General features: G+C 41.8%; 1 protein-coding gene across 19 annotated transcripts in view; it reads right to left on the bottom strand.

Annotated features, from left to right (window-relative positions):
• epb41l2 (erythrocyte membrane protein band 4.1 like 2) overlaps positions 1-25,038 on the bottom strand; it is an 82,610-nt gene that overhangs the window by 21,678 nt on the left and 35,894 nt on the right. For all 19 annotated transcript variants that reach the window (XM_067416651.1, XM_067416653.1, XM_067416654.1 and 16 more), the window contains exons 5-13: positions 18,750-18,854; positions 18,565-18,607; positions 14,865-14,940; positions 14,547-14,765; positions 13,497-13,584; positions 9,557-9,709; positions 9,331-9,428; positions 8,767-8,939; positions 3,494-3,585 (exon numbers count right to left, since the gene is read on the bottom strand). In XM_067416651.1, coding sequence (XP_067272752.1) covers positions 3,494-3,585; positions 8,767-8,939; positions 9,331-9,428; positions 9,557-9,709; positions 13,497-13,584; positions 14,547-14,765; positions 14,865-14,940; positions 18,565-18,607; positions 18,750-18,854 — 1,047 coding nt within the window. The remainder of the gene's footprint in view (positions 1-3,493; positions 3,586-8,766; positions 8,940-9,330; positions 9,429-9,556; positions 9,710-13,496; positions 13,585-14,546; positions 14,766-14,864; positions 14,941-18,564; positions 18,608-18,749; positions 18,855-25,038) is intronic.

Below are 25,038 nucleotides of genomic sequence, written 5' to 3'. Positions count from 1 at the left end.
CCTCAGCCGGTTTAAAGCGTGCAAATGCTTTCGGCTCTAGGTAGCACAAGGACATGGCCAGAGGAAACGCCAGAAGAAGAGAGAGAACCATTGACTGACATGCGGAGAGGAAGATGGAGAAGATGAGAAGGAAGGAGGGAATAAGGGAAGGGGAGGAGAGAGGGTCCTCTGGGAGAAAGGGGAGACTGATGGAGCCGTCCTCATCCAGAAGGGAAGGCAGACCCAGACCCTGGCAGAAGCGGAGCATGGACAGGCCCAGTCGGGGCAGGGCGGAGCGGGCCGGCGGAGGCTCCTCAGACCCCTCAGCTGCTCCATCTAGAGCCACACTACAGCCTTCACATGCCCAGCTCAGAGGCTCCGGCTCGGGGGGGAGCTCCGGCTCGTCCTCAGAGATGTCGGACAGGACCAGGTCCAGCTCAGAGATGGTGTCGAGTGAGGGTGGGAGTGAGGACAGGGTGGAGGAGGATGGGGAGAAGGGGAACATGAAGAGAGACTGCATGGGCAGGACACAGGGGAATGGCATACAGAGCATGAGGAATGCGCAGGAGAAGAGAAGGGAGAGAGAAACACAACATTAGTCAGTGAGCAGAGCCGAGGTCAGGTCTGGGGGTGAGGGACATTAGGAGAGGCTCGTGTTCAGGGGTGTGTGTGTGTGTGTGTGTGTGTGTGTGTGTGTGTGAGTGAGTGAGTGAGTGAGTGAGTGAGTGAGTGAGTGTGATGACACAATAGGAAAGACTTGTATTCAGGGGGTGCACGTGTGTGTGAGAGTGAGTGAGTGAGTGAGTGAGTGAGTGAGTGAGTGTGTGAGATGACACAATAGGAAAGACTTGTATTCAGGGGGTGCACGTGTGTGTGTGTGAGAGTGAGTGAGTGAGTGAGTGAGTGAGTGAGTGAGTGAGTGAGTGAGATGACACAATAGGAAAGACTTGTATTCAGGGGGTGCACGTGTGTGTGTGTGAGAGTGAGTGAGTGAGTGAGTGAGTGAGTGAGTGAGTTGACACAATAGGAAAGACTTGTATTCAGGGGGTGCACGTGTGTGTGTGTGAGAGTGAGTGAGTGAGTGAGTGAGTGAGTGAGTGAGTGAGTGAGTGAGTGAGATGACACAATAGGAAAGACTTGTATTCAGGGGGTGCACGTGTGTGTGTGAGAGTGAGTGAGTGAGTGAGTGAGTGAGTGAGTGAGTGAGTGAGTGAGTGAGTGAGTGAGTGAGTGTGTGTGTGTGAGAGTGAGTGAGTGAGTGAGTGAGTGAGTGAGTGAGTGAGTGAGTGAGTGAGTGAGTGAGTGAGTGAGTGAGTCAGTGAGTGAGTGAGTGAGTGAGTGAGTGAGTGAGTGAGATGACACAATAGGAAAGACTTGTATTCAGGGGGTGCACGTGTGTGTGTGAGAGTGAGTGAGTGAGTGAGTGAGTGAGTGAGTGAGTGAGTGAGATGACACAATAGGAAAGACTTGTATTCAGGGGGTGCATGTGTGTGTGTGTGTGAGGGATGACAATAGGAAAGACTCGTACACTGCAAAAAATGCTCTTCTTCCTCAGTCATTTTGTCTCGTTTCCAGTCCAAATATCTAACAATTCTCAAATCAAGATGCATTTACTAGATAAGCATAACAACATAAGGTATTTTTTCTTGTTTTATAAAAAATTTAATCTAAATGAAGTGACTTTTTGCTTAAAATAGGCAAAATGATCTGCCAATGGGGTGAGAAAAATAATCTTGTTTCTTGTTTCCGTCCCAAACAGAAATAAGATTATTTTTCTCACCCCATTGGCAGATCATTTTGCCTGTTTTAAGCAAAAACTCACTTCATTTAGTTTTTATTTTCAACAAAACAAGACAAAATATCTCGTTTGTCATTTTACTGATCTAGTAAATGCATCTCGATCTAAGAATATTTAGACTGGAAACAAGAAAGAAATCCTGAATAAGAAGAGCATTTTTTGCAGTGTATTCAGGGGGGTGCACGTGTGTGTGTGTGTGTGTGTGTGTGTGTGTGGGCAAGCATTAGACAACATCACAACTAAAGCTGTCAGTGTTGGGGCAGAAGCTCAGGAGACGAGGCGTCTTCACACCGGCCTGAGGAGTTCAGTTTCTTCAGTGGTTCTCACGCTGCGGATCAGAAGCTCAGCTACTGGTTTAAAAGCAATCCTGACTAACTTGTGGAAGTAATTGACTATTGATTAGGGCTGGCTAAAACAAATATTAATCGATTCTCATTTGCTAATGTGAATCCGGGTACTATTGTTGAGCTGTTTTGTATGTTCTGCGGTTTACGCAGTAAAATAAACATGGAAAAAAAGTATACGGGTCACAGACACTCACCAATTTTACTTATTTTATGCCAATTTAATATTACTAGTGAGCTGCAGAAGTACCTGGCGATGTGCTATTCTAGGCCAAGTTGGACAGGTTTATTCTTTGCATCTCCTTCTGCATATCCGTCCAATATTTGGCAGTGAATCCCAATAAGTCATTACCTAACATTATACACCGCTGCCGCTAAAGCAAGCACCGGGGGCACACGGAGGGATGAAGAAGAGGTGCGAACGTGAACTCTTCAGACCAAGAGTGAAAACGCCGTGAGAAAAACACAGGGTATCTGGGTGTGAGTTATTCAGTGGAGAGGTCCTTCATCATATAAATCATGAACAGGAGGAATGTGTGTCGCTGAAACAGGCTCGATAACGCCGTTATTGTCACAAAGATGGTTTGTGTGCGTTTGAGGGCAGCTAGACAGACAGGATGGAGCTCTGGAAGCACTTGCATCCTCCATTGGGTTCGGTGCGGGGCGTCTGTGAAAGACTCTCTTCATGCCAGAGCTGAAGGCTACGGCAGGAATGCTGGAGCTCATGAATACAGGCCTTTGACGGACAGGCAAATGTCAGGTCTGGGACACAGACGGGTCAGCTGTGGACGAGGCCCGCGGGTCTGCCTCAAGAACAGGACTCGTGTGAGGGTGAGGCGCACTACACTGCAAAAAATGCGCTTCTTACTCAGTATTTTTGTCTTGTTTCTAGTCCAAACATCTAAAACTTCTTAAAACAAGAAGTATTTACTAGACAAGCAAAAGTAATTGTCTTGTTTTGGGGAAAATAACTCAAAATGAAGAGAGTTTTTGCTTAAAATAAGATAAATAATCTGCCAATGGGGTGAGAAAAATAATCTTGTTTTCTGTTTGAATTAACATTATTTTTCTCACCCCATTGGCAGATTATTTATCTTATTTTAAGCAAAAACTCTCTTCATTTTGAGTTATTTTTCCCCAAAACAAGACAATAATTGTACTTGTCTAGTAAATGTTTCTTAATGTAAGAATTTTTAGATATTTGGACTAGAAACAAGACAAAAATACTGAGTAAGAAGAGCATTTTTTGCAGTGCAAATATCGTGTGTTCATAATACACTGATGAGTGTGAGAGCATCAGGAGTGGTAAAGCCGTTGTAATTGTCCCAGAGCACTTCCTGTAAAAGGAGATCATAAAGAGACGCTTTCTCACCTTCGAGTCGGAGTTGAGCTCCAGAGCTGGTCCGTTCTCTCCAGCGCCGGAGTCCACAGCACGACAGTAATCGCTCACGTTCACCATAGGAGCTGCCACACACACACACACACACACACACACACACACACACACACACACGTTTATTTCACTATATTAGTGAGGACATTGCATAGACTTCCATTGATTTTATATCAGGCAAATTATATTTTCGGTATCACTTTAGTATGAGGAACACATATTCTCTATTAACTCTGACGTTTGCCTCAATAAACTCCTAATTTACTGCTTATTAATAGTTAGTAAGGTAGTTTTTGTAGCGTTTAAGTTTAGGTATTGGGTCGGATTAAGGGATGTAGAATAAGCTCATGCAGAATAAGGCATTAATATGAGCTTTATAAGTGCTAATAAACAGACAATATCATAGTAATATGCAGGATCATAAGACTCTAGTTAATAGTTAATAACTTTTAACCTTTTATATCCCCTATCCCTAAACCTACCCATCCCAGAAAAATGTGCAGAACAAAAGATTTAAATAAAACATGTTTTGGCCGATTTATAAGCCTTTTTAACTAGTGAGGACCAGTCAAATGTCCTCACTGTTCAGTTTTCATATTTTACTATACAAGTGAGGACATTTGTGTCCTCACAAGTATAGCCTTACAAGGAACAGACAGACAGACACACACACACACACACACACACACACACACACACACACACACACACACACTCTCTCTCTCTCTCTCTGTTGGCCCAGCAGTTCAGATCTTTACCCAATATACTCCCATATTTTCATATATATATATAGAAGTTGTGTTTTATCGCTTGACGTTCTGACGTCGGGGCGAAGCATCTCTATATATTCTGCTCATGTAGTCTCTATTTAAGGAGGTTCTTTACACGGCCACGGCCTCAGCTGGGACTCTAAAGCCCCTGAGGTCAAATGTCACTTACAGCCAAAGACATTTGGACATGTTTAGGCAAGCGTTCCTATGGGAGTCTGTTCCTGAAAGCCAGAGGAGCACTACACACTTCTAAAATTAGAGTAGTAAAAACTCAAACAGCATGAGATTCGGCAGCCGGCGCTCCATCAGGAGGAGCTGAATAATGGAGCGGCTTCGGCATGACCTGGTTTGAGCGGTGTGAAAGTAGGCTAATGTTGGGATGTCCATTCCATCATGTCATTCTGGGACAGCTCTCAAATCTGGGGCAGCCGCAGCTCCTCAAATGTCCACCAGGGGGCGACCGCAGCGCTATTAAAACAACACGGCTGAGGCGGAACGATTCCCAGCAGGAGGACAAACGGGCTCATTTAATGCAGAAGAGCAGATTCTCAGAAGCTTTCCCATCGATGATGGCAGAGATGATGTGTGTGTGTGTGTGTGTTATGATGGATTATTGAGTGTCAGTCGTGTGATGAGACTGAGGGTAACACACACTGGCTGAAGACATTAAAGGGCCAGATGTCCACAGTCACTACATTGCAAAAAATGCTTTTCTTAGTTACATATTTTTGTCTTGTTTCTAGTCTAAATATCTAAAAATTCTTACATTAAGAAACATTTACTAGACAAGCAAAATTATTGTCTTGTTTTGGGAAAAATAACTCAAAATGAAGAGAGTTTTTGCTTAAAATAAGATAAATAATCTGCCAATGGGGTGAGAAAAATAATCTTTTTTTCTGTTTGAATTAAGATTTTTACTTTTTTAGTAAGAAGTGTACACAAACACACACCTGACGTGGTCTCACAAATCTGACACAACAGAAAAACGTTTGTGCACCGAAGATGGACTAAAGTAACACAAGTAAACGTTATCCAGAAGATTTAACGTGATGCTCGTGTGTGTGTGTGTGTGTGTGTGTGTGATAAATCCATTCAGAAGCGATGCTGAGCTCAGAGTCAGCCTGATGTTTTCTGTGCAGCATCAGAGCTCATTTCCTCCCGCGCGCATCTCTCCTGCTCGCTCCACAGACAGGAAACAGATGTGGCTCATTTCCTGTCTGAGAGACGGGACAACAATATCCACAACAATACGACACTAGAGCAGTGCTCTGAGGAAAACATCTCTGGACACGAGAACAGCAGTGGAGGACCGACACACACACATCTGTGTTCATCCATGAGGAGAGAGAGAGAATTAAATCATAACCGGGCATGAATAATAACGCGCAGTGATTTACTCGACTCTGCACTGACCTCCAGCTACATCATCAGGGTTTAAAGTGATAGCTGAGCCATAAATGAGCCTAATGTTGACCTGCTGACCCCCAGGCCGTCCCAGATGTAGGTGTGTTTGTTTCTTCAGGAGAACACAAATGAAGATTTTTGCAGTCCGCCAGTCATAATGCATGTGAATGGGTAACAATTATATGAGAGTTAAAAAAAAACATGCTTAGACAACGTGCACAAAAACCCAGCTGCTCGTGGAGACACACTGATGTCTTAAGACACGAACCGATCGCTTTCTGCCAGAAACACAACAGTATTTGTGTTATTTTACCTCATATCAGACGAATCTCATCTAGTGTTCCCAGAGCCATTACTTCCGTCTGGTGAGGTCAAACTGGCGCGATCACATATATATACACACATACATATATATATATAGATTCCTCATTAGTGCCTGCGCCGATCGGCCGAATGAGGCATCTACATAAAACACATCTATGATCGCTCCAGTTTGACCTCACCAGACGGAAGTAATAGCGGAGTAATAGTCTTAATTCAACTGCACCACATCACTGCTCATTTGCATAAAGGCAAACTTTGACCGCTGTCATATTAAATCAGAAAATCATCTGATCAGTGAATTAAAAGTGAATTTCAGCTGGGCTGGGCTTTGTGTCTTGCTGGGGTTTGTATACTGAGGACCCTCAAACCTTGATTTAACACATTTAGCACATTCAGTCTCGCTCAGGTGAATCCTATAACGTAGTCGATTCAAGTTTTTACTATCCCAGTGGGGACATTTGAACACACTGACAGACACACACACACTCGCACTCACTCACAACCAAACACATGCACAAATATGCACACACACACTTACACACGTTTGTTTTTGTGAAATGTGGGGACATTCCATAGGCGTAATAGTTCTTATACTGTACAAACTGTATTCTATCCCCTTCCCCTTACACTGCCCCTAAACCTACCCCATCACACACACACACACACACACACACACACACACACACACACACACACACCATATGAATGGCCTCATTTAGCACTGGGAGATTTCCTGCAGATAGAGAGTTGATAACCTGAAGTTCCCTGGAGCTCAGTGACTCATGAAGCGGCACGCTTGTGTTCTGCTCCTCCGACGGGACAGATGGGATTCGGGCAGGAAAACACACGCTCTGCCTCAGTGCCGACGCGAGTTGTTGAGGAGATAAGACTTCCTGTGTGTGTGTGTATGAGGGCAGTGACGGACACACACACACACCAGCACCTCAGTCTGAGGCTCAACATCACATGATCATTTCAACACCTGGCTTTGGCCAAGTGCATTTCCAATAGGCCTGGGCGATACGGATACAAATGAATATCAATAACTAATTCTGCTGACGATATAAAATTAGGGGAAATGATGTGTATATTGTGACAACGTTTAGCTTATAAAGACAGTAAACTAATTCCACTCCGCTTTCTTATCTCTCGAGTGGCGGCTGTTTTCAAACGCTCCCGCTTGTGTTCGTGCTCGATGAGGAGTGTCAAAGGTTTCCACAGCACTGAACCAATCACAGGCACGCCTGCTCAGCTCACTTTATCTCAAAATGAAGAGAGCGTTTACTTAAAACAAGCTAAATAATCTGCCAAAGGAGTGAGGAAAATAATCTTAATTCAAACAGAAAACAACATTATTTTGCTTATTTTAAGTAAAAGCTCACTTCATTTTGAGTAATCTTTTCCCCAAAACTAGACTGTAATTTTGACTTGTCTAGTAAATGTTTCTTAAAGCTTGGTAACTTTTGCTCTCGAGTGACTACCCGAAACCCAAAGTTTAAAAGTACAATTAAAAACGATACAGACCCCGTCAGGCTATGGCAGACGTGTGATTCAACCTATTGTAAGTCGATTTATCATCACAAGAGTCTTGAAAATATATTATGAAGGTTGAAAAGTTACCTAGTGGTGTTTTAATGTAAGAATTTATAGGTATTTGGACTATTTGGACAAAAACACTAAGTAAGAAAAGCCTTTTCTGCAGCGACACGCGGACCGGATGAAGTACCTCCGTCGAGGATGCAAGAGAAGAGATGCATTTGCTGGAGCGGCCACACACACACACACACACACACACACACACACACACACACACACACACACACACACACACACACACACACACACACACACACACACACACACACACACACACGTTGGTCTATGTGGTTTACAGGGACTCTCCAAAGGCGTAAGGGTTTTTATACCGTACAAACCGCATTTTCTATCCCCTTACACTGCCCCTAAACCTACCCATCACACACACACACACACACACACACACACACACACACACACACACACACACACACTCACAGCCCCTAAACCTACCCATCACGGGAAACATTCTGCATTTTTACTTTCTCAAAAAATCAAAATAAGGCCGTTTGAATTATGAGGACATTTGATATGTCCTCATAAACCACATTTATAGTGTAATACCAGTGTAATACCCATGTAGTTATACAAATTTGTGTCCTCATAAACCACATAAACAGGCTCACACACACACGTCGATGCTGCGGGATATGCGTTTTCTGGAGGACACACACACACACACACACACACGTACCCCCGTTGAGGCTGCGGGAGATGCGTTTTCTGGAGGACACACACACGTACCCCCGTCGAGGCTGCGGGAGATGCGTTTTCTGGAGGACACACACACACACACACGTACCCCCGTCGAGGCTGCGGGAGATGCGTTTGCTGGAGGACACACACACACACACACGTACCCCCGTCGAGGCTGCGGGAGATGCGTTTTCTGGAGGACACACACACACACACGTACCCCCGTCGAGGCTGCGGGAGATGCGTTTGCTGGAGGACACACACACACACACACGTACCCCCGTCGAGGCTGCAGGAGATGCGTTTTCTGGAGGACACACACACACACACACACACGTACCCCCGTCGAGGCTGCGGGAGATGCGTTTGTTGGAGGACACACACACACGTACCCCCGTCGAGGCTGCGGGAGATGCGTTTGTTGAAGGAGACACACACACACACACACACACACACACGTACCCCCGTCGAGGCTGCGGGAGATGCGTTTGCTGGAGGTCCTCTGGAAGTATGGCGCGGGCCGGTCGATGAGGGAGCTGGCCTGCCGGGTCTGGGCCTGAGTTCTGCCGCTGTACCGGAACTTGGAGCCCAGGGTCAGGAACTTGGCCTTGGTGGGCTGCTCTGGAGACATCAGCCTGAGGACGCAGCAGCAAACAGCACTCACAGAACAGGACAGTGGTGGAACGTGTGTGGTCGAAACATCACCATATCATTAAAAAGTTGATCTATCTGTTTATATACAGCCATTTTATTTGAGTGTTGATTCAATTATTAAAAACATTTATTTCCGGTTTTCAGTTACATTAAATCTGTAATTTAGGTTTTGGCAACAAATGTTTTTTAATTGTTTAGAATATAAATCATAAGACAGAACAGAAGAGAGCAGCTTTGTGCTGTTGTCAGAGTAGCTCACACACACAGACACACTCTCTCGCTCTCACACACAAACTCTCACTCACAAACACACGCCCCTCACTCACTCACTCAAACCTACTTTAGTATGGTGTGACAGATGTGTGTGTTCACCTGAAGAAGGTGTGGTGTTCAACACACACTTTCCAGACTCTTTTGGCAGAGCGGTGGTTGGGCAGCTTGAAGCCGACGGTGCTCTCGAACTGCTCGGCCTGACAGAAATCACAATAGCAGGATTAATGTGTGTGTGTGTGTGTGTGTGTGTGTGTGTGTGTGTGTGTGTGTGTGTGTGAGTGAGAGAGTGTGTGAGTGTGTGTGTGTGTGGTCTGCTCAGTCGCACCTCTCCGGGCCGGATCTTGATGTAGAAGTTGCTGCGCTTGTAGGAGATCTTGAGGATTTTGGGCCAAGCGAAGCGGTTTATCCGCAGCCGATCCTTATAGATTAACAAACCGTTCGCACACACTCCCAACATGATATCCACTCCCTCAGAGTCCTGGGAAACAGAAGACTTTATCATCATCTCACACACACTTCCAGCACAAGATCTGCTCACACAGCAGTGTGTAAAGGGCTACATGTGTGTGTGTGTGTGTTTCGCTCTGGAAGCTGCTCTGGTGTGTTTTAAAGCAATGTTCTGCTCTATCAGTGGCATTTCTGTATTAATGTCCACTAGAAGAGAAGAGAACACCAAAACTCAGTGATCAGGTTATCACTGTGCATATCACTGACGTTTGACAGCTCATGGAGCTCACCTAAAAACACTCCTTTATGAACAAACCTGGAAAACCATCTCTGAGCACAGCCGTGGAGGAAACCCGATCATGCGCACTTATTATAACTACAGCTCCAACTCAAACACATCCATCACTCAGGCACTTATCACAAGGCTTTCACCAATCGTCCTAAATGGATGTTTATCGCCGGGCTTCTGGGACGCGGAGCACCGGTTATTGATCTGTCTGAGTTAACCTCAGCGCTGAGAGAAATCAATAGGCCTGATAACCAGGCTGAACTCAGACTATCTGTCGCCGCGAGAGGCTTTTAGTCTCAGTGAAGAAGAGCTCGAACCATCAGCTCCAGAGCAGACACAACTGATGCTGATGATGGGCCTCGCTGCAAAACATAACCACTGGCACCTCTTATTCTATTATTTAACTTTATGTTATTTTATTTTGTTATATTGTTATTTTATTATATGTTATGTTATTTTATTTTATTTTGTTATTTCATTTTATGTTATTTCAGTATATAACATTTTGTTATTTTATGTAATTATTTAAAAAATATATATGTTTTATTATTTTAACTTTATTTATTGCAGTATTTTATTTCATGATATGTTATGCAATTTTTGTATTTTATTTATTTTTGTACTTTATCATCATCATGTTATTTTGTTACGTTATTATTATTATTTTATGGTATTTAATGTAATTAATTTAAATTTTATTTAGTTGTGGATTTTACTTGATTATATTTTATTTTATTTCATGTTATGCAATTTTTTTTATTTTACTTATTTTATTTTAATATTTTATTAATTTTTGTCATTTTATTTTGTGTTATTTTATTAAGTCGTTACTTTATTTTTAATATTTAATTTAATTTAATTATTTATAATTTAATTTATTGTATTATTTTATTTCATTATATGTTATGCAGTTATGTTGCGTTGTTTTTATTGTTACTTTATTTTTACTATTTTATTTCACTTAATTATTTAAAATTTTATTTTAATTGTAATATTTAATTTAATTTATTTATTTATTATTATTATTAATTTATTTTTGCATTTTTTGATATTTATAGTTTTATTTAATGTTTATTTCGAGTAAAGCGTTGTTTATTGTTGTAGTGTAAATGAACTATATAACCCTAACTGATGTCCTTAAAGCTGGTGAGATCCTGCAGGCTGAGCTGAACACCACAAGCTTCACCTTCAGTCTTCAGTCAGATAAAGACACGGCCATCGCTCCCACTGGGACCACAGCCAGAGCAATGATATTCCTGTGGGGGTTTAAAAACGGCAACAACATATTTTTCCCAGACTCGAGCATGCTCTCTCCCTCTCTCTCTCACACACACACACACACAGAGTTCAGCTGGAGTCTTCCTCTGGTTGTAGAGGTCACAGATCACACTGATAATAACCATAAGTAGAGCGGCACTCAAATAAAGCGTCTGACCCATGTGATTAATGAGGAAGCAGATCCTGCTGGAAATAGACTGATGGAGCTGAGTGAATGTGTGAGAGTTCACAAAGCCACGGACTGAAGAATATATAGTAGAGTCTTCCTGAAAAATGAATGAGCAAAACAGATGCCTGATCCGAAATCGCCCCATCCCCTCACACAGAGGACAGCCATTTGCAGTGGTGTTATCGAGTGCACTCATTCAATCCCATAATGATGTACACACTCATTTTTGGTGCTCACTCAAAGTGTACTGACGTAGGAAACAGTGATTGAGTGTTTAGGGGGTGATTTTGGAGTCCAATCCTGCAGAGCTCAGCTCCGACCCCAATCAAACACACCTGGACCAGCTAATCAAACTCTAGCTACGCAGACCGGTCTCCTGCACTGCAAAAATGCTCTTCTTTCTCAGTCATTTTGACTTGTTTCTAGTCTAAATATCTAAATATTCTTAAAGCAAAATGCATTTACTAGATATTTTTTCTTGTTTTGTTGAAATAAAATCTAAATGAAGTGAGTTTTTGCTTAAAACAGGCAAAATGATCTGCCAATGAGAAAAATAATCTTATTTCTGATTGAAATCTTGTTTCATGTTTCCGTCCCAATCAGAAATAAGATTATTTTTCTCACCCCATTGGCAGATCATTTTGCCTGTTTTAACCCTTAAATGCATGAGTGTTTCACATTCTTACATATTCGGGTCTTTAGCGACCCGGATCTATATCAAACACTAATAGAGCTCTACCTGTCGTGAGACTATATACAACTCTTGATGTTAGAGTAACAATTACAGAAGAATAAAATAAAACATATTTTATTACCTTTTGGAGCTTGTAAGGGTTCAGTTTGAGCAGATGTTTTATCCCATCATCATCTGTCCTCGTCAGAGCTCGTTTACAATCAACATCTGACTTATATTCCCGATCTCACGCATATTCTCCAAACTCATTTTCAACATCGTCAAAATCAATATTTTGATCACTGACGGCTTCTTGACCACATCCATCATCAGTGACAGTGACACTAATATCTGATTGTGTTGACCTGTAAGGTTGCCAGAATAATAATCTTACACTGTGTGTTAATAGGCCAGAGGAGAACTGGCACCCCGACTGAGTCTGGTTTCTCCCAAGGTTTATTTTTCTCCATCATGCCCCGATGGAGTTTTGGTTCCTTGCCACTGTCGCCTTTGGCTTGGCTTGCTCAGTTGGGGACACTAAAAATATGATTAAAGTTATTCAACTTATTATACAAATAAAATGTATGAATTAGGTCTTATTTAATTCTATAAACTTAAATACTGATCTGCCAACATTGTTGCTATATGATAAATTATAATAAGCTGATAACATCACTGTTTACTCCAGTACGACTGTACAGCCAAATCTAATTTTGTCGCAATATTATCCTGTTTGACACTGTGAAGCTGCTTTGACACAATCGTGATTGTAAAAGCGCTATATAAATAAAGTTGATTGATTGATTGATTCAGTTCTTGCTCTCAGCAGTAAATCACTGAGCCATTTCAAGTTTTGCAGATTATAATAGTATCGATTTCTGTCTGAGGTAACTAAAGTGAAACGTCACTTCATCACTGTGTATCAGACATTGGGGTAAATAAAGGTGAATTGCGCCCTATTTTGTCATTATAGATTCATTTATAATTGTGCAAAAAATATATACGTTCACGTACACACCTCGGGTCGTTAGCGACCCTAAAAAACTAGTGGAAAAACAGGCATTCAATTATATTTCTATAATTTTGTTGTTATATTGTTTAAAATGGATTGATTGAGGAATACTAAGAAGGTTAATATCTAACTTAAAAAAATGAATGAGGAGGAGGAGAGTAGTGAACGACCCGAGGTATGCATTTAAGGGTTAAGCAAAAACTCATTTTGATATTTTTCCCCAGAAAACAAGAAAAAATCTTGTGTCATTGTACTGATCTAGTAAATGAATATTTAGATATTTGGACTGGAAACAAGAACAAAATCCTAAAGAAGAGCATTTTCTGCAGTGGTGTGTTGAGGCGGGTTCGAGCTGAACTCTGCAGGATCATAACATGAGCATCTGCAGATCTTCTACCTTGGCGTGATGCAGGTCCACGCCGTACATGGACAGCTTCTTGGCGCTCTCCAGAAACTGGGCGTCCGCTTGGGCTGGAGTCATTCCCCTAAAGAGCAGAGACTTCAGATATCAGACCTTCACATCCATCAGCAGAGGAGTCAGAGCAGCTTTAGCACTGATAATCAGGACACACCTAGGCTCTAATGGCGCTTCATCAACACTCAGCTCTGCCAGTGTGGGAAATACATCACTAGTGTTTGTGTGGTTCAGGCAATCAGATTTGAGCTTTTTTAAAGGAACACTCCACCGTTTTTAGAAATAGGGCTTATTCAACTTCTTTCCTACATTTAGATATGTGGGCAAATGCATTTTTGTCCCAATGCATGCATTGTTTTAGTTTGGGAGGGTGGCCGTTAGCTTAGCTTAGCATAATAAATGGAATCCTATGTTGCCAGCTAGCATGTCCCTAATAAAAGTAGTCCAAATAAAAACCAAACACCCACCTAATTACTTCTTGTGGCCTGCGTATTCACAACGAGTACAAATAGCGATGCAGATTAAGACTAGGCGATTTCCTAGGCAGATATGGCCTTGGGACTATATTATGGGGAAGCAGAGATATCACACAACACACTGCGATCGCTCAACAGCCGGAGGACCTGCGGATGAGAGCCGTGATATCTCTGCTTCTCAGTTTGTAAATATGTTTTAAAGATGTAATTTAAATAGATTTTACACACTAATAGCAATATCGTATATCGCATATCCCATTATTTAACGAGGTATTGCATATTGCATTTTTCTTCAGTAACGCACAGCCCTAGTGGGCGATATATTTACTTTTAAACAAAAATTGCAAGCATCTCTTAACCCCCTCACACAAGGGCTTCTGTTGTTGTTCCAGTCTCTGGTGTTGTGTTATTATACTATTCCAGTGATGAATTTGCATCATGTGCACTATATGCAGACACTGGCTTACATTTAAAAACCGAATGACTTTTTGGGCGTTATATCTTGTATAAAGGGGCATAATAAGTCTGAAACTGATGTAGAGATATTTTCTCAGACCTGTGTGACTTGTGCAGCTCCACCACCTTCTCCTCCAGCTCTTTGGTCTGGTTTGGGGCGAACTGTATGTCTGAGATGTAGTCCAGACGGTGCTCCTCTGGGTCATAATCTCCCAGCTCCGCCTGCAGCGAATACGAGCCCAGCAGAGCGTGTGTGACGAAAGAACATGGCAGCCGTCCTGATGCAATATCCTGCCTGAGCTGAAGGCACAGCAGATACCTGCGGAGAGGAGAGGAGACGGCTCAGCATTTACACGCCAACCAGAGCCGTTACCCAGCATGCAACGGGTGGAGATGAGCAGAACGGGCTGAGTTATACCTGGTTATGTCCTCGGTCAGCTGGGACGGGTCAGGGGGGTAAAACTTCACACTGAACGCAAACTGCCACTGAGAGTCTAGCACAAAACACAGAGAACAAGAGTCGATTAAAGAAGAGCGGACAACATCACTTACTCGGACTTCAGTCCTTCCTGCCAACTATGGGTAGGTTTAGGGGTAGGGGCAGTGTAAGGGGATAGAAAATATGGTTTGTACAGTATAAAAACCATTATGCCTATGGAATATCCCCACATTTCACAAAATCAAATGTGTGTGTGTGTTTTCCCTTTGCACTTGGGTCTAAATAAGGGATGCAGATAAACAAGCAGATGTGCCATAAAGCTATAGGGTGGAGGAATTGTGGCATACAGCAGCTGGTGGCGATTATGAAGGAGTCTGAATGAGTTTGTTCAGTTCATTAGCAAACCAACACAACACTAGTTCATCAGAAATAAAGGCTGACATCAGGCACACTATGATGAAGATCTCAAATCTCACACACTCGGTTTCGGCTGCTATTGAAAAAACAGGTTTCGTCTTTTGGTTTCTAGACGCCTCTGCATGTCAGAGGTTCATGCTTTGGGCGGCCAATAATTCACAGCATAAAACACAAACTATCTGTGCTTTATGATGTCTGGTCAGGGTTTCTGTGAACTCATGATGGGTGTGTTGATGAGCATGATCAGGATAAAGTCATTGATGTGAGAAGCGATGCGACACCAGACAGATGAGAAAGATGATCTGTGGGGCTGCCCAATAATAGTCGACTAGAAGAGGAACGAACGGTCAAACAAAATTGTATTAGTCTGTGACGGACAGATCGTTAACGGCAGGAAATCCAAACATTTGCCCATCATCCATCAACCTCAAATACGGCTTATCCAGGGCTCGACATTAAGCATGTTCACGTGCTGGTCCCTTTAGACAAGTGGACCGCTTATTCACTTGCCCGAGTACAAAAAAAAAAAGCTTTTCTGGAAAAAAAAAAAGTTATTTTTCGTATTTGTCTTGTAAACATGATTTATTCAGGAGCAATATACTCACCAGTGTTCAATCAGCTTTGGCATATTTAAATCTGCATATTTGTGCGATATTTACCTTTTATAAAAGGCATTTTCCCCCTAACCTTATTAAATATAGGCTATGCTTCATGTTTCCTTTTATATTGTTAAATTTGATCTACACATTAGAAAAAGACACTATAGGCCTGTTACCAATCAAATTAAATCATTTACATCGAAAAATTACAACTGCATTAAATAATGTTCTGAGATTTGTATTTTTGAATAAACAAATAAAAAATGTTGAAAAAAATAAATAAATATGAAACTAAACCACCAGTAGGTGGCAGCAGGTGAGTCTTAATGAGTGAGTCATTGAGTCGATTCATTCAAACACTGAATCATTCAGTAACACACTGTTGCTGTGAGACGCGTTATGGTTCTGCTGTTCAGATCTATTTTCGCTGCTGAAAGAGAACAAAAACAGTCAATACTGCATCTAAAATGTAAGGGATTAATGTTAATTAAAAGTTTATGGAGCTGTCATATGAAATTGTGTCAGTCGTAATGGTATTCAGGAAAACACACTCTTGGTTGTGTGATGTTTAACTGTATGATATGTTATAAATATATAAACTTCACATGTTGAATGTTTAGCTCAGTTTCTCAGTGTGAGCGGCGCTCATGTGTTGTGATTTCTCCTCGAGAGGTTGTGCTAGTGTCAGTTTATTATATTATTATCCACTATCAATCACTAGTTATTTTTTGTTATTGCCGCTTTAATCCCCTTATCTGGTGGGGCAAGTAAAATTCTCTTTCACTTTCTTTTTTCCCAGACAAGCGTTAATGTCGAGGCCTGGCTTATCACTTCAGATATGCCAGTAGTTCCAGCTTTACGAGTCTACTCGCTCTAACGTTAACCTACAGTTCCTGTGAATCAAACCCACGATCAGGTGGAAGCTCTGTAATGATTCATCTAGAGCTGGTTTGTTTAATGGCCGAATCAAAGTGTTGTACACCGAGACCGTAACAAATCCCCCTGAGAATAAGAATAAGCAACACTAGTCCATCAGCAGGATGGCAGACGCTCCCAGCGAGGCTCAGCTGTGTCAGTGGAAGGAAATGAGGATAATATTCACAGCAGACATGAAATAATGCAGGAATGAGTGGAATAAACTCAAGCATGCTGGCTCACTGAAGCCCTGAACTTTACATCAGGTCATTGTGCTGTGGAGACTCGGGGTCAGAGGTCAGGACGGAGCAAAACAAAGTCAACCTCATTCTTTCAGAAACGAGGACACAGCTGCCATTTTTATAGACGTGTCCTTCAGAAGGAGAGCGTTTCTCTCTCTCTCTGTCCTGTTTTTCTATTTTCAGCTCTCCTCCAGACGCTCTACAGACTGAGTCATAACAGCAGATAAGACATCTGATTCACCTGTGTGTGTGTGTGTGTGTGTGTGTGTGTGTGTGTGTGTGTGTGTGTGTGTGTGTGTGTGTGTGTGTGTGTGTGTGTGTGTGTGTGTGTGTGTGTGAGAGAGAGAGAGAGATACAGCACCTGACTGGATGTCAAACAATGGGCCAGTTTTGAGCAAAAGAGGAAGTGTTCTGCACTCACTCAACCTGCAGACTTTAACCCTATAAACCTGCTGTATTATATTTGGTCCACATATTTCTACGGCCTCTAGATGACCCTTCTGTCTCTGATTGATAGTTTACTCTTTTATCCTGTTAAAGTCTTCTATTATAACTGTCCACTCGTCCTCCTTCAGCTCGTGTCTCTGCTCTCAAATCTGACCTGACTTTATCAAGCAAACACAAGAATAACTGATATTGTTAGGAATATTTCAGCTGGACTTTACTTATCCAGACATCATGTATTATAAAAATCATGAGTATCAAATATGATCTTCAAGCTTTTGAGGAAGGTTTATTAGTTATTGTATTGCATTATGTTTAAAACTACAGAGCATTGATCATAAAACTAAGCGGTAACACTTTAGTATGGGGAACACATTCACTATTAATATGACTTTTGCCTCAATAATCTCCTAATTTACTGCTTATTAATAGTTAGTAAGGTAGTTTGTGTAGCGTTTAAGTTTAGGTATTGGGTCGGATTAAGGGATGTAGAATAAGCTCATGCAGAATAAGGCATTAATATGAGCTTTATAAGTGCTCATAAACAGACAATATCATAGTAATATGCATGATAATAAGCTAGTTAATAAACATTAATAAACTAGCTAATAAAGCTAGTAACTAGCTAATAAAGCATACTAATAAACTAGTTAATAACTGAACCTTAAAATAAAGTGTACCAACTAAGCATTTCAATATCATAAGACATATTATTGATATTTATATGCATATTTTGTCCATATTCTCACTAAATCAGACTAATGCATCATATATAATACTCAACCAAAAACACATGCTAATTAAATGTGATTTGTCAGCCTCTTGTATTATATGTCAGGCTCTAGCACAGCTGAAGTGCGATCGATCAGTATTAATATGGCTCTGCTGGTGTTTGTGAATGTGTTGTGAATGAGGAATCCTCTTCCTCCACCCAGTGTGCGTCACTCCAGCGCTCTGGTAATTACAGCTATTGAATCTGCAGATGTTTGAGAGGGCCATAGAGACTCACACAAACCCACCCAGACCAAACCCCATCACATGCAGAGAAACAGAGAGACGTACTGCGGATCTGCCGCTTGATCTCCTTGGTAGGGTCCAGCCAGCACTGTAACAGAAACACACGAGGCAATAAAGCAGCAGACTATCAGGAGATGAACATAATCAAGCATTCGGTGACTGAGCCTTTCTCTGCTGTAAGGGACAGTGCTCGTCTTTCAGAGAGGTGATGATGGATTGAGTGAACTCACCCTCTGCTCAGCGTTGTCTTTAAAGCTCAGGCTGAAGTAATCCCTCTCCATCAGATTCAGGTGCTCACACACTTCAAAAAACAGGTACTGGCCTTTCGCCCGTTTCTAGACACAGAGGAAAGACGAGTTGGACATTACTTACAATGTTGAGAATATATAAACAAACAGATCCATTGTCGTTAGGGTTGGGTATCGTTCACATTTTAACCGATACCAGACAGTACATTTTTCGGTACTTAAGAGATGCATCAATAACTGTGCAGAAGTCATTTCTAGAAGTGTTATTGAGGTGATGCAAGAGCTGCCTCGGTCTGCCATTGTCTGTGATGTTTGCTCACTGTAATAAATATAAGGCTATAGCTATTTCATTGAGTAATAAAAACAACCATATTTCTTCTTTTTAATTTAATTTCTATGAAAGGATTTCCCACAAAATCTGTGTTGTGTATTTTCTGGTAATCAAATGAAGACATAAAACATTCATTTCTCTTTTAATTTTATGAAACTTTTTTGTCAAACAAAGCTGCAAAACTGAGCTTTATACTGTTAAAATGAAAACATGGAAGAAACATTGTCATATATTACTTAAAAAAATGAAGTTTGGATAGTTTAATTACTATCACGTACTTAAGACATCTCTAAACTCTACTGTACAACAGAGATATATTTAACTTTAATTTTGACTTTGAGTTTCTGTGTGTTTATGACGGTAGTATTTCTCAATTGAACAGGTAAAATTCTGATGAAGTGACTCTCGGAGTCGTGTGTGTGTGTGTGTGTGTGTGTGTGTGTGTGTGTGTGTATGATAGGTAAATAAACTGCGGGTCAGCGCCATTCATTCACACGAACACTCAGGATTCGTAAATAGTCTTTTTGTGGTTTAATATTCACGAACACTAGTCTATATCACCAGATGTGTTCTCAGGTACGAAATGTGGTACTGATTGTTTTAATGTGAATCGGTAGTACCGACGTAATCCGGTCGGTGCCCTTAAAAGTACCGAGTTTGGTACCCGACCCTATAAATCAAAGGAACAGTTCACCCAAAAACCATCATTCTGCCAATATTTACTGGCCTTCATGTCGTTCCAAACCTGTGGGATTCTCTTCTGTGGAATATAAAAGATATTTGAGAAATGTCTCAACTGTTTTGGCCCATAAAACGGTGTCCAGAACAATCAGGTTTGGATGATGGTGAGTAAATGAGGACAGAAGTGTCATTTCTCGGGTGGCACTTGAACTGTGGCTCTGTGACGAGTCTGAATGGAGACTCGGAGTCGGTGTGAAGCGCCACACACAGCTCATAATGGGCCTGTTTGAGCCGTCCGCACATTCATCTCGATAGCGTGAGCGTTAGCGTGACTCTTGAGGAATGAGAGGTCTGGTTTGGAGCTCAACAGCCTCTCTTTCCTCTCCAGACAGCAGGAGTGTCCAGAATTAGTCACAGAAGTCCATCTGAAGACAGAGACGTGCTGTATTCTTCCAAAGGCTCATGCCATTTTTAATCCGCCAGTCAAGATTTCTTCCACCAAAAAAACAGTACAATGTAGTTCATCTATCCCTCTTTATCCCACATCCCATGAAGCTCTGCACAGATTATGGGAGTGAGAAATATCAAGCTTAAAAAAAGTTTTACAGACGTGTTTAATATTAAATGTATTCAACTCAGTATTATGTAACGTGTATGTTGCATGAATCAAAAATGGTCTGTCATTATCAGAAACATGCTAGTGGTCTTTTTGACAGATAAACAAACTGTATTTTCCTACGTTAAGACCGGTTCACAAAGGAGAACTAGAACGGCACAGATGTAGTTTTACAAATCATTCTACAATGTAAAACAATAGCAGAATGCACAGCTCAATTATAACGAATGCCACAGAGAAACAATATCCTTTAAATAGGGTTGAGTACTGAAACCAGTGCCAATATGGCACATTAAATGCTCATAAATATTAGCAAAAAACACACTGATGTCTATAGCGCCAATAACAACCCTTTCAGACAGTTAGGATTTGACTGTGTCGTATTTATATCAGATACACATTATATAGGTAACTCTATTCTTCTCCGCTCACTCACTCATGTGTTTCGTGAGACGTGATGTAAATCTGACAGATCTGATTCTCTGAGGCGCAAAGTAACATGGCGGCGCCTATCACACATTATAGATCAACTAACACACATATTTTAAAATCAGAATATCAGAGAGTTCATGATATAGTTAATGAGTTTGAGTATATTTTTAATAAAAAAGAAAAGAAACCTGAAGGCCTACATCTGTGACACGCGCTCATGGCTGCTGTGTTTCAAGCGTTCTAAAATATTTAACCAGAGAATATGGTTGTATTTCTGCAAAATAATGTTGAACATAGCAGACCAAGAATACAGACGACGGCTGATCTTAGTGTGTGTGTGTGTGTGTGTGTGTGTGTGTGTTAATCAGAGCTGCTGACATGAGCTCTTGAAGCCCTGCCCTCTTCCTGAAAGGGGCGGAGAACAACAGCTAATTTGCATTTAAAGGGACACACAAACAACGCGTTTTTGCTCACCCTCAAAAAGTGGTAATTTTAAGATGCTATAAAAATTATCTGTGGGGTACTTAGAGCTAAAACTTCACACACACACACTCTGGAGACATAATTTTACATCTTGTAAAAAGGGGCAGAACAGGACCCTTTTAACTGACTCTGTGCTTCTGTACCTTTAAAGCCCCTTTCACACTGCACGTCCAACCCGCAATATTCCCGGAACATTGCCGGGTCGCCTTTTGTGTGAAAGCAACCACGTCCCGGCATTGATTACCAAATTCGACCCGGGTCTGGGACCTAGTAACATTGCGGGGTTCGACCCGGGACGAGCGCTGTGTGAACAAAAGCCGAAACTAATGCCGCAACGTGTGCGTAGTTATCGTGCGACTCCAGCTTGTTTTTTCAATAACACAACCCTGCAGTGCCAGAAGAGCTCGTCGGTGTTTTAAACGCAGAGAGTGTTCGTATACAAAAGAAACTAAAATTAAACAAGCAGAAATGAGCGCAAACTGGACACACGTCGAGACCACGGAGCTCCTTACTATCCGCACTGAAGCGGAGATCGCTCGCCGTTATACGTCACATCAGGATGTCACGTGTCAACTCGACCCGGGACCGTTACGGGTTGTGTGTGAAAGCGCACATATTACGGTATTTCGCTGGCAGTGTGAATGGACCAAATCTAGCGGCCCGGGAACAAATGCCGGGTCACATTATCCGTGTATTTGCCGGAATCGCAGTGTGAAAGGGGCTTAAGACTTGATCAGTATTTTTATGTTTCGATTGTTTCAATATCCTAACCATGATAATGTCGTTGTTTATCAGTTTGGTTTCAGTAAATGGACTGGAGAGGAAGTGTTGAGCACATGTACTTAAAACTTGTATTACAGAAGAGCAGGGAATTTTCCCCTTTTGTGAAAAGTGACGGTCATATGAACTAGACGTAAACAAAACCCAAAGCAGTGCTTGTTTAAGGTTAAATGTGTCTGGTTATGACATGACACAAACCCCATAAGCTGCTGTTATGGATGCAAATACACCAACTAATCCGTTCAGAGCCTTTACTCGCACCAGATTCACTGAGTGATGCTACGCTCTGTAAACTCTGCTTCAAAACAACACACACACACACACACACACACACACACACACACAGATGCTGCTAATGGATCTGAGTTTCCAGTGGATCAATACTGGATGATTGTGCATTAGTGAAAAGTGCATTAGGACGAGCGCAAACAAACACTGGCGCTCCTTTTGCAGGAGTGATGGAGAGCTCAGCTGCCTGATGGTGAAGCGTTCAGGCTAAAGAAAGCCGCAGGTGGAGACGCGTTCACATGGTGTCGGCACAACGGCTCGGAGCACAACAAACCACAGGGATTTACAGCTACTGGTGAATCTATGAGCCAGGAGGAAGAGCTCATCAACACACACACACACACACACGTCAGCTGATCTGCAGCAGATCACAGGTTTACAGCTAGAGTAGAGGAAGCAATGATTTCACCACCGAGGATAAACTCAAATAAAGAGAGCAGGAGATGTGTGGTATTAAACAGAGATGAGAACGCACAATAGACTCCTGAGGAGAATCAACAACTCAACTTTCACACTGTCCGAGCGCACACACAGATAGCCAGAGTACTGCACCGCCAGCAATGCTCTTCTTACTTAGTATTTTTGTCTTGTTTCTAGTCTAAATATCTAAAAAGCCGATTGTAATGTATAGTTTAATAAAACACATAAGTGGTGATGGAGTTAATGATTTACCTCGGATATGAGCGAGAGTGAGCTTGCAGTGTATTCGCTCATCGTGCATGCAAAGTCCCTTTACAAGCATGCAACAAAAAGCCCCTTCATCCAGTATATTAACCTGCGTGCTGTTTTCTATCATACTGTGGATGTTTGTGATTATGTAAGATGCACAAGGGTTCAACAGAATCAAGTTGAGCATCGCTGCGGGGGAACCGAGAACTATCACTGCAGCAAACGTGCTCGGTGTAAAAACACCTTTTCTTTCATCTCGACCTGGAGTCTAATCAAAGTTACACCAAAAAATGGTATCTTATGTGGGCTATATGACGTCAATTGCTTCCTTAATGTCTGTGGCTGCTCTTGATTTCCCCAACTACACTGCAAAATATACTTTTCTTACTTAGTACTTTTGTCTTGTTTCTAGTCTAAATATCTAAAAATTCTTACATTAAGAAAAATTTACTAGACAAGCAAAAGTAATTGTCTTGTTTTGGGAAAAAACTCAAAATGAAGAGAGTTTTTGCTTAAAATAAGAAAATCTGCCAATGGGGTGAGAAAAATAATCTTAATTCAAACAGAAAATGTGCTGCGTTTATAAAATTAGTGCCATTAAAATGAATTTGCGTTAACGTGTTAATTTTGACAGCCCTAGTTTAAACTCTGATTTGTAATGAATCAAGCACTGTAAAGGTTTAGCACAAACTCATCTGACGGCTTCTCTGCTGTACGATCGTCTCTTCAGACCTTACGCTTGAGCTTCTGCTGACCTCCGAACTGAACTCCTTCCCACAAATTGATCATAGGTTTCAAGTGCAAACCATTACCATAATCAAAGCTTTTCACCTCGACCAGAAACCTCGCCACGCCCCTAATCTCTACGTTTGCTTTTATAAGAGATCACAGGATGAAGACGGTGGATGTTTTTACAGTAACACTAAAAGCCTTTTGCTTGCTAAACTATCAATCAGACAAAAAGACTAGGTCTGTACAAAAGAAACGAATGGATCAGAGAGAGAGTCAATGAGTGAAAGCCTAGAAGAACACGATGAAAGAAGAACATGAATGAGGACAAAAGAAGGATCTCCAACTGCAGACCGAACAACACGATGAATAATTTAATTGTGAAGTGGTAGAGAATCGCTGATGGGATGTTTGAAGAGGGTTTAAATCACAGAGTCATTGTGAATGAACGTCCTGACGCATTAGCGTCACACACACACACACACGTTTGTTTTTGTGAAATGTGGGGACATTCCATAGGCGTAATGGTTTTTATACTTTACAAACCATATTTTCTATCCCCTTACTCTGCCCCTATACCTAAACCTACCCATCACACACACACACACACACACACACACACACACACACACACACACACACACACACACCCTAAATCTACCCATCACACACACACACACACACACACACACACACACACACACACACACACACACCCTAAACCTACCCATCACACACACACACACACACAGCCCCTAAACCTACCCATCACACACACACACACACACACACACACACACACACACCCTAAATCTACCCATCACACACACACACACACACACACACACACACACACACTGCCCCTAAACCTACCCATCACAGGAAACATTCTGCATTTTTACTTTCTCATAAAAACTCCTCCTGTGTGATTTATAAGCCTTTTGTAAAGTGGGGCCATGGGTAATGTCCTCATATTTCACCCTCTCCTGTAATACCTGTGTCATACCCATGGCATTATACACATTTGTGTTCTCATATTTCACAGAAACCAGCACACACACACTGTCAGAGACCAGCAGAAGCTCAATCCTATGACGACGAGAACTCGCACGATCTCAAATGTTTCCTAACATCCGGATTCTGCTTCCAAACAAACACGGCTGAATCTCTGCACTTACGGCATTAAAAACAATGCCGCTATATAGGTCACTGCGCTGTGATTGGCTGATGGAGCGTGCGCTGTGATTGGCTGAGTGTTGGTG

This window comes from Pseudorasbora parva, chromosome 15 (genome assembly GCF_024679245.1).
Source record: "Pseudorasbora parva isolate DD20220531a chromosome 15, ASM2467924v1, whole genome shotgun sequence".
In the NCBI taxonomy this organism is placed as follows: Eukaryota; Metazoa; Chordata; class Actinopteri; order Cypriniformes; family Gobionidae; genus Pseudorasbora; species Pseudorasbora parva.
The sequence above is the reverse complement of the archived record's forward strand: the minus strand, read 5'-3'. Positions and strand labels throughout refer to the sequence as shown.